A 14,291-nucleotide genomic window follows, 5' to 3' on the forward strand; every position below is an offset into this window, starting at 1 on the left:
AATTAATAACACGTCTTTGGCTACACTTGATTAAAATTCTCTTAACACTATGTGACATATCTCCAATTAATGTGCCCGTTTGTCCGCAGAGCCCTACTTTGTCCAAGCACTGGATTATGGAGACTATATCTACTTCTTCTTCAGAGAAATTGCGGTAGAGTACAACACCATGGGGAAGGTAAGAGGGGAGGGCATCCCTGGCTCTGTTTGTGACATTTTCAGAGACTTGTCTTTGCAGCCAGTGTTGTTTTAAATGACCTTGAGATGCAAATTGTGAACCCAGTAACAACACAACTAAGGATGGGCAGAAGCGACAGACTAAGCTGTCTGGAAGCCCAAGCCACTTTTTCAGAACAGTAACAAATTACAGGGAACCTCTTGAATATCTCCACTGAAGATCTAACTAACAGATGTTTGGTTGTTTCATTTGAAGTGTTTTGAGATGTAGCTCCCAGGTACAATTTCCCCTTTTAATTGAGTGACTCCATAGAGAGAATCCATACCCAGTATCTTTAGGCAAACTGAGTCTTCATTTTATTGTAGAAAGCAAGATTACAGTTAGAGGATGTTTATTTCAGCTATTTTTTTTTTTTTACCAGACAGCAGATCAAGGTCACTGAGTTAGAGGGCACAAATAAAATACCAGGGTGGCTTGCATGGTTAGAAGGACTCATACTCCAAGTATGAGATTTCAGACCCCAGAGGCAGGCAGTAGGGATGGCAGAGATGGTGCATACAAAGTGTGCTTTTGTCTGAGGAAATAAAAGCTAAGCAGTCTGTATGGAAATGAGTTTATGTGGCTGGGAGCTCATCCCCTGAAGGATTTATGGCTCCGTATTAAATGCCATCGCCTTATCTTTTAAAACATTCTGTTTCTATGCTGACATTTTTCCTTTTTTCTTTCTTTTTTTTGTTTTGATTTTAGAAATGCATTATTAAATTAAGTAGCTTGTTGTTCCATTTCTGTTTGGCGAAGGCAAAGTCTTCTAAGATCTGCATTTCATCCCCTCTGTGTGCCTTTCTCTGCAGGTTGTCTTCCCTAGGGTGGCTCAGGTTTGTAAGAATGACATGGGAGGGTCTCAGAGAGTCCTGGAGAAGCAGTGGACGTCTTTCCTGAAGGCTCGCCTGAACTGCTCAGTGCCTGGAGACTCTCATTTTTATTTCAATATACTCCAGGCGGTTACAGATGTGATTCGCATTAATGGCCGTGACGTTGTCTTGGCAACCTTTTCCACACCTTATAACAGGTAACCATGCCCTGGCTGTGTTGACCTAATATATTCTTCCCAGCTCCCTTTTCCCTGGGGAAAAGATTTGCAGCTGATGGAAAGGCAGCCGTCACTATTTGTACATAACATGCATTACTTTGAGTTTTCATCAATGAACTAATTAGAATTTGTGAGCATTATTAAATTAAGATTTTTAGGGAAGTAAGTTATGGCAATATCGTCTATTTATATGACTGACATTAAATACTTTGTATGTGATTTTTTTCGGTAAACCAAATTTTATTGTTCTCTTTTCACACATGAAGAAAAAGCTTAAAACATTCCATTGCCTGGATCACATAGTCAGTGATAGAAGGGAAAGGTTTGGAATTCAGTATCTTCCTCTGATCTCTTACAGGTTATCTGGTATTCCTGTTTCATTTGTAGTGTTTCCCTGACTGAACTGGGAGTGTGTGTGTGTGTGTGTGTGTGTGTGTGTAGAGTGGGCATTATTAAAATGCTACATTGAGAAGCTGCTTCAGTGAGAAATTTAGGAGCAAGGGAACCTGCCAAGGGCTCCACCCAAGATTCTAGTTAGTATCCCACTAGAGGATGCAAACCTCCAATGGTTTAAGCAGTTAGTTCATGGCCCAGATCCCAACCCCAGCACGAGTGCAGCTGGGAAGGTTTTAGTGAGGACTCATAAGCCATTAAACACTATCCCTAAAAATACTGTCGCTTCATCTCTATTTTATGTTTAGTTCATCAGAAATATTAATTAATTAAATGGCACATTAATAATTGATCCCAACACAGTGAATATGCATGGAAATGATAGACTAGCAGAATGACCATCTTTCGCTGGCATCCAGCTCTCCATAAAGCCAATAAGGTTTCAGAGTCCCAACACTATTGGGGGAAATGAGCATAACTCTGGGTGTAACCCTTGACCATGAGCTCTAAATGCATGCACCATGCTCTTTTGTCTGTGTATGATTTTAGAGCTTCCTTACGGAATATCTTCTTCTAAGCATACACGTAGGATTAGACTTTTTACAAGGACTTTCATGAACTTCAGGAGTGCCTAGATGACAGGCATGAAAAATGATAAGCTGGAAGATAGCATCTAGAAAGACATGCCTATGTATTGGGTAGAGCCCAGAAGAGAGCGAGCTGAAAGATGAACTCATACTCCTCAGTTACAGGGAGGGCAAGTGCCAAGGATTTCTCACTGAAGATAAATGAAAGTGGGAGCTTATATCGCAGCAAGAAGTATTCGATTAGATTTAGGCAAGCTTTAATCATCTATAGGGATTTTTAGACTTGAGAACAGGGAAGATATAAAATATTTCAGGGTTTGAATATTCACATGTAAGATCCCATCTATCTAGGGTTTTTGGAAAACATGCTGCCTTGGTACATGGAAATGTAGGGGTTAGTGGGATTTAAAAATACATTTCTAGTTTGGGGTTTAGTTTTATTAAAAGTTTGGGTTACTTTGTGATTATAATACCATAGTGAGTTCTCATATATTATAAACTCATTTATTTTCTTAAGTGGTCCTAAAAATATCTTATAATGATTATGCGGTGTCATAAATATTATTTGTTCAGTCAGATCAGACAGCCTAACTTGCCAGTCTACAAATGTGTTTACCGTTGTCATCCTAAATTACATGTGGCCTTTATTCACTCTCGTTCCATCCCTTTCCACTTCCTCCTCCACATAGGAAGCCTTGGTTATGACAGATTGCTGCCAATCCTTGAGGGGTCCCTCTCTACGCTGGGGAAAAAGAGCAAGCAAGCACCTTGGTCTAGTACACCAGCCCCAGCGTGGTCTGGCTCCCTTCCCTCCTCAGCCTGTTTCCTCCCATTTTTTTGTCACACAGTCTATACCACAGGCTTGCCAGACCTGAGGTCTGGTTCTGGAATGTGCCTTTCTTTCTCTGTAAAGTCCTCCAGCCTGACCAGTGACCACCCATCAAAACCCCGTGGAGGCATCTTATGCTATGAAACCTTGTCCTGACTGGCTTGCTCTGAATTGATTGTTTTTTTTTTTTTATCTCCATCTTAAACTGTGGCCTAGCTACTAAAGGCTGGACCCTGTTCTCTGTGGGGTTCACAGAATTTCTATAATAAGCTCGTAATTCTCCTCCACCCCACAAACAAAGGGGCTCAAGAGGCAATGAAGAAATGATGGGCTTTTCCCCTTGAGTTTACTGCACTAGCGAGTCTGTTCTTTAAGACTGTTGATGCAAATTTGATTGGTCTCTTTACACTTATGATCGCTTCATTTATAATGCTCAGGATATGGACTTTAAATCCTACCTGCCTGCAATAAGAGTTTCTTCAGAGTATGTTTTCTAAGGGGATGAATAGCAGTTATGTGAGTAACACCTGGTGTGAAATGTCATTTGTAGCATCCCCGGATCTGCAGTCTGTGCCTATGACATGCTCGACATTGCCAATGTTTTTACTGGGAGGTTCAAGGAACAGAAGTCTCCTGATTCTACTTGGACGCCGGTTCCAGACGAGCGCGTCCCTAAACCCAGGTATGTGCAAATATTTATTTAGTCAGCTATCTTTAAACCCTGAAATGGTGAAACTGGCTTCTCTGATAGTGAGCATCCTAAAGACTACACACTGGAGCCTTGCATCCCAAGCCAGGCAGATAGAGACCCAAAAACAACAGGAAGACTTTCATGATGTGATATTTGCGTTCACAATCCTTACCAGAACCCAGAGTAATCTTTAGTACCCACAAACCATGTCTTTAGTCTTCTGCTTAACCTTTGTAAATGTGGTTTGCCCAATATAATAGGTGATAAGAACCATCTGCTAGAGCTGGTCCCGTTGGTCTATAGGTGGAAAATTTAAGGACCAGAGAGTAAATTGTATTGTGCCAAGACAAATGTAAGAATTGTTTAGTTGGTATGGTGCGTTGCTTTTCTGCGTCCACATACAATATAGTGCTAGCCTTTTCCAAGCTGTGCCCTAGACTCGCTCACATAGAAACACCCAGAGACACTGCAAAAAGGTCATAGTTCTATAAAATCTCTTTATATGCTTCCATTAAATAGTTAACTCGAGAAGAACGTTTTCCCATCCTGACCCTATGTTTTCCAACTCCGTGTGACTTCTACTCCACACCTTTCCCCTTGTGGTCTAAGTTATGGGGAAATCTCTATACTGAGTTTATGTGGCTCTGGAAGCAAGCCCAGTGTCTTCCTGGCTTTTTGTTGTTGTTGTTCTAATGCTCTCCCTTGGTCTACTATCCTACCAAGATACCTACAAGTGCATTTAATTGAATCAATTTAGATATCAGGAAGCAAAGAAGCCCAAGGGGCCATCCCTTTCTGTCAGCTGAGTTGCCTGCCATGTTCCTTCTTTGGTCAAGGAAGACTCGTTGTGAAAGTACACATTAGGGACTAGATAGATTGCCCGCATCAGTACCATCTAAATGATCAAGAAAGGGAGTTAAAGTGGAGGGATTGGTTTCTAGGGAGAGAGAGAGAAAGAGAGAGAGAGAGAGAGAGAGAGAGAGAGAGAGAGAGAGGTGTCTTGGTGTGTGAATATGGTGTCATGCAGGCATCACCAGGACATGGGTTAAGGGATTTTTCTCCCATGTCACTGTGTGTTCCCACATGCTTCCCTATCTTGTCTCATCCCTTTTGTGAAGAGCAGGCTGACTGTGGAGGGCCGGCTGGCTGTAACCCCACGGTATGGGGAAAGGTTGTATCGTGGGGGGCATGGTTTCCTCTCCTGCACCAGTCTTAGTATGCTCTGATCTGATTTGCTGAGATTTCCATGTACCTCAACAAATGATAGAATGTCTTTCAAAAGTTCACCTGTGTGATCTGCTCAGTTGCAAGGAACTGGTCTTTCAGGAAAGATCTTCTGTGTAACTGGCTTTTCAGACCTGCCCAAATCTCAGAACAAATGAAGACAAGAACGACACGTGAACTAATAGACTCCGAGAGGTTGTAACACTGAGTGTTGCTGGTGTGTACCTCTGTGGAAATCTCTCTTTTTTTATGCTTGTGAAAGCATTAGCCTAGTCCCCTCCTTTGTAGAATACATGTCTCTGGAACAGTGGCTCTCAACCTATGGGTTGTGACCAGTTTGGGGGTTGCATATAAGACATTTATGATTCATAAGGGTAGCAAAATTACAGTTATGAGGTAGCCATGAAATAATTTTATGGAGCCAGGCAGTGGTGGCGCATGCCCAGCACTCAAGAGGCAGAGGCAGGTGGATCTCTGTGAGTTTAAGGTCAGCCTGGTCTACAAGAGCTAGTTTCAGAACAGACTCCAAAGCTTGTAGAGATACCCTATCTTGAAAACAAACAAACCAACACATAAATAAATAAAATGAATAATTTTATGGTTGGGGTCACCACACCATGCCTAAGGAGTTGTATTAAAGGATCCCAGCATTAGGAAGGTTGAGAGCCACTGCATCTAGAACCTCTAGCAAGGTTTCCTAGTTGGCTTTCTGTTGCTATGATAGACACCATGACCAAAAACAACGTAGGGAGAGTTTATTCTGGTCTATCATCAAGGGAAGCCAAGGCAGGAAGCCAAGGCCGGAAGCCAAGGCCGGAAGTTGACACAGAAACCATAAGGCACATGACTTACTGGCTTGCCTCCTCTAGTTTGCTCTACCACCTTTCTGACACAGCCTGGGCTCACTTGCCTAGAGGTGGTACCATCCCCAGTGAGCAGGATCCTCCTACATGAATTACCAGTTAAGAAAACGCCTCACAGAGAAGCCCACAGGTCAGAGTGATTAGAGACAGTCTCTCAGGTGATGAGGGTCTTTCTTCCCGGGTGTGTCTAGGTTTGTATCAAGTTGACAGATAGCATAAAGCAACCCTGGGATGTATGCCCCCCCCACACACACACTCACTCAGTTCCAGCTCCATCTCTGTTCACTGGGGTTTGTTTGCACATCTGGAAGGAAGCCAAGCTGCCTGGAGATGAAACTGAGCTGTCCCAGCTAAGGCTTCTTCACAGAATGAGTAGGCAGTCCAGTGGAAATCTCAGCATATTGTTCTTGGTGCCCTTCTGCATTCTTCATCTTCCTCTTCGCCGCCTGTGGCACAGTCTCCTCCATGCCAGATGCTTCGAGAAGCCATTCATTCAAAGAATTTGCCAGAAGGCATGAAATAACTCTTCCCCCACCCCCCAACCTCAATCTTTGTCTCATTTTAGGCCAGGGTGTTGTGCCGGCTCCTCGTCTTTAGAAAGATATGCAACCTCCAATGAGCTTCCTGACGACACCCTGAACTTCATTAAGACACACCCACTCATGGATGAGGCAGTACCGTCCATCATCAACCGGCCGTGGTTCCTGAGAACGATGGTCAGGTGGGTGTCAAGCCAACCGCGTCCTCAATGGATTTCCTTGACTTCATCTTGGACAGTTCGTGGATTCTGTCAGTGGATTATGCTTTGAAATGCCACAAACATCTTCTGCTATCCTGGGCACTGATTCAGCTAGGAAATGTTGACGGGCTGGGTAGATGCCACCAAATCCCCATCGCTGCATTCCCAGTGAGAAGAGTGCCAGTATTTTCAGGCCGGTTCTCCGTGTGCCAGCAATTAGAAGAAAGAAAAATACTTCCTTCCAGATTAGCTTGTTAATCCAATCTGTGCGGTACAGAGGCGTGGTGAGGGAGGACCCGGGAGAAGAAGCGATTACCTGCTTGGTTCCACATGATTGGGTTGTGGCATGAAGGGACACCGCGTAGGTAATGGCATAGCAGCATGAAGGAGTTATACCTTAGTATTCGTTATCTGAAGGCATGCCAACATAGTAGTAGTAGCTGATTGGAGAGCTCCGATGGCATCCAGTATCCTTTGTGATGGAAGCTTATTTTCAAATACTACAGCAGGCTTTTCTAAATTGTGGCAGTCGGTGTCACAAAATAGTGAGTTCACCCTGTTTCGAATCCCCTGACTTTTACTGAATTATAAAATTACTTGAGCGTAACCTAGCAGCCATGGCCTATTTCTCATAGGAAGACTGGTGTTTTCTTGTTCCTGTCTTGGTACTTAGGACAAATAAGTATCTGTGAAAGGTGAAATGACCAAAGAATTTTCTAGAAAGAGGATAGATACCCGCTAGAACTTCATTCTGCACTTGTCTTCTCCGTTCCCTTACCAACCGTGGTTTGGCTTGCAGCTCCTGATGTTCATGCTGTTCTGAGTCCTTCACCTTCAGGGCCCTCTTCCCTCCTCTGTGTACAATCAGAACATTCTCTAATCTTGCCTCTCGTTAACAAACACTTTGCGCCTCCTCGGAAAAGCACGGAGAATGGGATCCACAGCTTTCCTTCTCGATGTAGCAAAGAATGCTAAGCACAGTCACTTCTTATGCCTGTCCCCTCCATTGGCGCCATCAGTCTTTTCTTATTGCCTATGGAAGGGATCGGTGCTGAGTGCTTGCATATGGTTATGGCTATTTATTTACTATGGAATTTGGCCTCTGCACACACATAACTTCCTTCTCCCTGTTGGAGCTATCCGAATGTGCTGCATATGAAAACAAAGGGCCAGGACGGCTGGAGAGCATTACTTACTTGCATATATTTTTCATGACATTGTTGTTACTAGAAAGCTGGGTCGCAGTTGTTTGAAGTGGAAAGGGGACCTTTAATGACAGACTAACAAAAAGTCTTTTTTCCCCCCTCCCCCAAATGTGATTCTGTTATTTTAGGTACCGCCTGACCAAAATTGCAGTAGACAACGCCGCTGGGCCGTATCAGAATCACACTGTGGTTTTCCTGGGATCAGAAAAGGGAATCATCTTGAAGTTCTTGGCCAGGATAGGAAGCAGTGGTTTCTTAAATGGCAGTGTTTTCCTAGAGGAGATGAATGTTTACAACCCGGAAAAGTGAGTCAAACTTTGGGTCCTTGCTTGGTGGTTATTGGTCATGCTACTGTAGCCCTTTCTGTCCGTGGAAAACCGAGGCAGACAAGTTGGTTTATGCAGTTTCCAGTTACTTTTCACACCAACCTCAGAAAATACTGAGCATTAGTTTTCCCTTGCCAATAACGTTATGATCCTATAGCCGCCCATGTAGGGCGTCTACAGAAGGTATCTTAAATTATGAGGTCAGCATGTCAGCCCCGAAATGGCATACAGGGGTGGTTCAGGAGGAAGGAAATCGTTCCTGAGAGTCTACTAATGGTCTCCGCCTGCCTCACAAAACAGGTGCAGCTATGATGGCGTGGAGGACAAAAGGATTATGGGTATGCAGCTCGACAGAGCAAGCGGCTCCCTGTATGTGGCATTCTCTACCTGCGTGATAAAGGTGCCTCTCGGCCGCTGCGAGCGCCATGGCAAGTGTAAAAAGTACGTGTTTCACCTCATTGACAACTAGACAGTCCACAGTAGTTAGCAATCTTGGGTAGCTGACAGTCATCTTTTCCCCACCCCCGCAGAACCTGTATCGCCTCCAGAGACCCATATTGTGGGTGGGTGAAGGAAAGCGGTTCCTGTGCCCATCTGTCACCCCTCAGCAGGTAAGGAGCCTGAGGTATGGGAGGCAAAGTGCGTTGATCCCTCTTCATGCTAGATGTCGGCTTGGCTGTGTTCCCTCAAACTGTCAGGAACTTCTGTGTATGAGAATTTCAGCCACAGAACTGACAGGCGCCTTCTCCATCCCCAACTCAGTTCAGAGACTCGGGGTCGCACATGGCACAGTGCCCATGGGATAATCCCCCCCAGACTATACTGGTTAAGAACACAAAAAGGGAACACAGTGGGCTTCAAAAGTATTCCCTAAGAGTAGTACATGAAAATGCACACCTTGAGCATCCTGGTTTGAGGACAGCAGAGAAAGGAGCCGCCGGTTACCATGAGGTTAGTGGATGGTTTGTCCAGCCACGGCAAACTGAGTCTGCTAATTGACCAGACGAGGCTGAGAAGAAACAGCAGAGCATATGTTAACCCACGTGATCATGCTTCAAGCATGGTGCTCTTATCCAATAAAGCTATCTCCTAGGCCGAACAAACCTTGACCTCATTGCTCATTACACACACAGTCCATGTTTGGCAATTCCCCAACTGGTCCCCTAGATCAAACTCCTCTGCTCTGCCTGTGATTTTTTTTTTAACTTTATTGGATGTGAAATCTAAAACAACATTTGGAAAAACTATTCAAAGCATGTCTCAGAAAAGTTGTGGACAATGCGAGTGAGGTATCTATCCAGGGCAGTCCAGCGCTCCCCTGCAGCCAAAGAGTCTCCCCAGACCCAGCTCCCTAAGCTGGAAGCATTCTTTCTGCTTTTAAAATAGCTGAACAAGTAGAAGAGCCAATTTGGTGACTACTGTGCACATAATTTAAGAAATATTCTCTTGAACAAAGCTAATGATCACCGTAAAAGACGACCTGGAAACCCGGGGGCCGCAGATGATCCCCCCCCCTTATGCATTATTAGCGTGGCTGTGAAGGCCGCTCTGTGACTTTTGACAGAGTTGGAGTTTGGCATCTTTTCATGAAATTTCTGGGGTAGAGCAGAAAGAATCAGTGAGGGGGCCTGGGAAGGGGCTCATCAGTTAGTTGTCCTGTATTCAGGAACTGACCAGAGGTAACATGATTTCTATGAACTGTTTTTAAAGCGACTATCAGAACTCCCAGAGACTTCCTTTCAAGTCTGCATCCATGTTTCAGTTTCCGGTGCCACAGGCCCTGCTCAACACATGTGGGGCTCTGCTGGGAGAGGGGGTTTGGGGACTGGGTGGATACTGGCTTTCATTATGAGACGAAATCCCTATCCGTAGAGGATGAATTTAATTTCCATTATAACCAAAGACATTAGAAGCTAAATCCGGATTATTAGATCAAGGTGCGACATTCAAAGCAGTTTCCTTACGGGGTTCATGATACACTGCGAGGCAGCCACAGATCAGAATTTTCAATTACATTTTAGAAACAGAAGCGCAAAGTTCTCCCGAAAGACACACTTTCTGTGGACAAATCTAGTGTGCTTGTCTTAAATTTCAAACTGAATGGTGAAGACCAGGAATGGAGGGGAAAGAAAGGAGCTCCGAGGATCGGAAAGAACAGGGAGAATGCAAGCTCTCGGCCAGGGCCCGCCCTCTCACGTGCTCACTGGCCAGGCGTGCCTGTAAACACTGGTTATATGTGTTCTGTGGGCAAAGGAATAGGAAAAGGGACTTGGGAAAGAAAGCACGGAGAAGAGTAAAACAGGTCACGGAAAGGACCAGACCCTTCCATCTATACTTCACATATTGTTTATATGCGTGAACTTTAGAGTGGAAACTTATCGGATGTTTAAGTAGTGATTAAGGAACATGAGTGAAGGAGGATAAGAACCCACAACTAATTGACTTCCCGCACAAGGGTTGAACTCTCTGCTACCGTAGCGTCTTGTTAAAGTTTCACATCAAACTCATTTAATAAGCTGCAGAGGGCTTCTTTTTCTTTCACACCGGCCACTCAACTTAGCAAACAGGTCACTTTTTTTAAAAAATGAAACTGAAGACTCATATCTGAGTGACGGCTCATGGCATTGTTTATTTTTTTCTTTTTCCTTGTTCTCCCATTTTTTTTTTTTAAAAAGGCTGACTTTCGAACAGGACATAGAGCGTGGCAATACGGATGGCCTAGGAGACTGTCACAGTAAGTAACATTTTTAAATCTCTGTCTGCTTATGGATAAAGACGCCCTATGACCCACTCTGCATTATTAGCTTGGCTATGAAGGCCACCCTGTGACTTTTGACAGAGCTGGAGTTTGGCATATTTTCATATAAATTCTTGGGGTGGAACAGAAAGAGTCAGTGAGAAGGGGCTGGGAAAGGGCTTATCAGTTAGTTGTCCTGGCCAGAGGTAACAAGATTCTTATAAACTCACCTAAAGTTGCTATCAGATGGTCTAGAAGCACCACACCGCATGTAGAACTCAGTGCAAATGACTCTGGACATAACGAAGGAAATGGTGTGTGTGGAAGTCAGCACTGCCAGGGTGATTGCTGTAAATGTGGACAACTCTCCCATAACTCTAATGTGTCGAACATATCATCCTAGAGGATATTAATCATAGCAAAGCAGTAAGTTATGGCAGTGTTCCCATTACAAAAATGACAGTTTTGTTGTGTTTCATAATATGCTGTTATGCCGCATGTTAGCCAAATAATCAAAAGCCTAATCATGGTACTCTAGCTTCCTGAGTGCAACTGTCTTTGTGTTCTTTAACATATTCGCCAATGAAAGTAATTAATTTTCAAAATTTGATTTATGTATATACTTTATATATATATATGAAACCATTTGAAATAGGAACAAACATAAATTAACCCATGAGCATAAAGCAATTCTAAATGTCCTCTTTGTAGAAATTAATCTACATCATTCTCAGAGTTCATGTCACATACTATTAAGTGGCAACATTCTACTTAGAACCTTCTAGAAGAGATCCCAGAATGCTGTCTAGTTGTTTTATGATCTAAGCAATATCAAGATTTTCCTGAAAATGGTTTAGTGTTGTGAACTTAAGTAATAATGCTATGCTCTTAGCAAAAGTATGTTTGGCTTGTTACCTTTTTTTAAAAGGCAGAGTTAGAGTTTATTAAGAGTCTTTAACACAGCATCTAAGCACTGGGGTTAAGAGAAAGCAAGGCATTCAGGAAGAAGCTAAGACAGATCTGAAAATGTAGGTGTGGGCATCTTAAAGGAGAATCACCTGGTTGGTGAATTTTTTGAAGACGTCCCCTGTGCAGAATTTTATGGAATCTGAAATCAAAAGGGCACTGAAAAACAGCTCTTAAGGGAGCCAAACTGAGTGACTAATAGCATTTGACTCTATAACAAAGCCCATGGATATAATTCTAAGTTTTTAAGTCATAAGAACCAAAATTTCAGACTAGGTTATCATTCAACTTTCTATCATATGCTTTTGTAAGACATATAGAATAATCAAATAAAGAGGACAATAATCAGCCTTGTCTACAAGTTCTTGACCCTACGTAATTTGAATTATTAGTACAATATGTGGCCAACATTTTCATTTTTCATACCTTCTCATGAAATACTTATGCATCAAAATTGTTGTAGGAGATCTATTATCACCCAAACATCTGTGCCATGTGTGCGATTATTCACCTGCATCAGTAAAAGGGTTTGAAGTGCAATCATTCTATCTTAATTATCATGTGCCTTGTAGTTAAAGTTTTGGAAAGAGAGGGTGTTTGGGGGAAGGGTAGGGGATATTACAGATACTTAAGTTAGCTTTAGAAGATATTTTTGTCACATTTTTGTTATCTGGTAGTATAAGTCTCTGTAGAAAAATAGGAAGATAGATTTGGCTTGAATCAGGAAATATACAAAGGAGATGCTGATGGATTACTAGTGTGTGCTTAACACAAATCTATGTTCTCAGGCAGAGTAACCTAAGAGAACAAGCATATGTAAAGTAGAAAGTTCCGATTTAGTGATGTAGTTTAATGCCCAAGGCCAGCTGTAAAGCCTATTTCCTTCATGTTCCATCCTTTACCCCACTCAGGACAGAAGGCGAGACTATGCCTCTATCTGCCCGCTGTCCTGAGGCCTTCTCCCCTCTGCCTGCTCCCACCAGAACAGGAACTACTTCTATCACAAATACGTGTGTGTGTGTGTGTGTGTGTGTGTGTTTGTGTGTGTGTATTCAGAGGGTGTTGGCATAATTGCTGCACTGACTTTGACAGGACTTTGAGAAAAGCCACAGAGGATCCCTGTTGAACCAGTAATCTGACCTAGACATCAGCACACAAACCTACTTATGTGGCCTCCCACATGTGTGTGTTTGGATTTTTACTTTCCTCACTAAAACTGCCAATGAGTTAAGAACATTATGGATTATGATACTGAACAGTTCTCTCAGTCCATTCATGGGGGTGAAACCACACAGAGCACGAAGAAAAGTTCTTTCTTACAGATGTGGCCTGGTTACTTTATCCACAGCCATGCATCTTTGTACCAAGTTGAGCATGGCTTCCTGACTCTCATATAATCATTGCAGTGACCATTTCTTCTCCTAAGCCTTGAGTTTTCTCTACCTGTTAGCAATGACTTTGGGGACACACGCCAGTGGAAGAGATGTGGAGATAGAACATTGAACTGAGCAGGAAGCAGATTAGGTTACAAGCAGGAAGCGGAATAGTTTCCAGTGTTAGGGCTTCCCCATTGGCCTAGCTCCCATTAGCTCATCCCCCTCACTGTGTAAGTCACTAAGAGTGTGTGGTTAAGTAACCACCTCCCTTCTTTTGTCTTTCAGATTCCTTCGTGGCCCTGAATGGTAAGGAAGATGCTACTGTCATAATTTTATGTCCATGGAAAACTTTGCACTAATTCACCTGAGTATTTTAAGCCATAGATTTTTAATTAATTTTTATCCTCATTTTTTATAGACATTTCAACTCCTCTACCAGATTATGAAATGTCTTTCAACACAGTGTATGGTCAGTTTATTGATATATCTATCTATACATATCAATATTAATACTTAAAGTTACTCATCCTTTGGTAGTTTGTAGTTTTCATTCCTAATCATAGACCAGATTCTTTGTTACTTCAGGGCTCCAATTCACTAAACTTATTTCTAGATTTCACTAAGCTTAAAAAAAAAAATCACTCTGCCTATATGGGACGATTGATGAGGGAGAACAAATCTTATATATTGAATCCGCAGAATATGAAACATTCAAGAATTTGGTAAATACATCTAATGGATTCTCAAGTGAAAAGAGATTTCTTCTTCTTAAATATGCTTGTGTATAAGGAGATTCAAGATATATAACAGGGACTCCAACTCATAAACGGTAGCCCCTCAATACCATCTCCCCAATCTTGGCTGTCAGGATAACCTTCCCCCATAGGGGAATTCCCAAATAGGGCACAGATACCAGGGTCTTTGAAAGTGAACCTGTGCAGTATAGCATGAAATCGACCAACTAAACTTAAACTCAGAATGAGTTTGGATATTTGCTTGACCACAATTTTCAGTGAGATTTTGTTTCCAGAACGTATGCGAGGAAGTGTGAGGCCGTAGGCGTGATGTCCAAACAGGATTTCTCCCA

At 42.8% G+C, this 14,291-nt stretch overlaps 1 protein-coding gene across 5 annotated transcripts in view; it reads left to right on the forward strand.

The window, feature by feature from the left end:
• Nucleotides 1–14,291, forward strand: part of Sema6a (semaphorin 6A) — a 124,877-nt gene that overhangs the window by 83,436 nt on the left and 27,150 nt on the right. For 3 of the 5 annotated variants that reach the window (XM_075968691.1, XM_075968694.1, XM_075968692.1), the window contains exons 9-18: nucleotides 90–178; nucleotides 1,030–1,247; nucleotides 3,628–3,759; nucleotides 6,421–6,576; nucleotides 7,928–8,104; nucleotides 8,426–8,566; nucleotides 8,656–8,736; nucleotides 10,801–10,859; nucleotides 13,490–13,510; nucleotides 13,623–13,673. In XM_075968691.1, the coding sequence (XP_075824806.1) occupies nucleotides 90–178; nucleotides 1,030–1,247; nucleotides 3,628–3,759; nucleotides 6,421–6,576; nucleotides 7,928–8,104; nucleotides 8,426–8,566; nucleotides 8,656–8,736; nucleotides 10,801–10,859; nucleotides 13,490–13,510; nucleotides 13,623–13,673 (1,125 nt within the window). The remainder of the gene's footprint in view (nucleotides 1–89; nucleotides 179–1,029; nucleotides 1,248–3,627; nucleotides 3,760–6,420; nucleotides 6,577–7,927; nucleotides 8,105–8,425; nucleotides 8,567–8,655; nucleotides 8,737–10,800; nucleotides 10,860–13,489; nucleotides 13,511–13,622; nucleotides 13,674–14,291) is intronic. The other 2 variants (XM_075968696.1, XM_075968693.1) reach the window with 1 other exon arrangement.

Source organism: Microtus pennsylvanicus, chromosome 4 (assembly GCF_037038515.1).
Source record: "Microtus pennsylvanicus isolate mMicPen1 chromosome 4, mMicPen1.hap1, whole genome shotgun sequence".
Classification (NCBI taxonomy): domain Eukaryota; kingdom Metazoa; phylum Chordata; class Mammalia; order Rodentia; family Cricetidae; genus Microtus; species Microtus pennsylvanicus.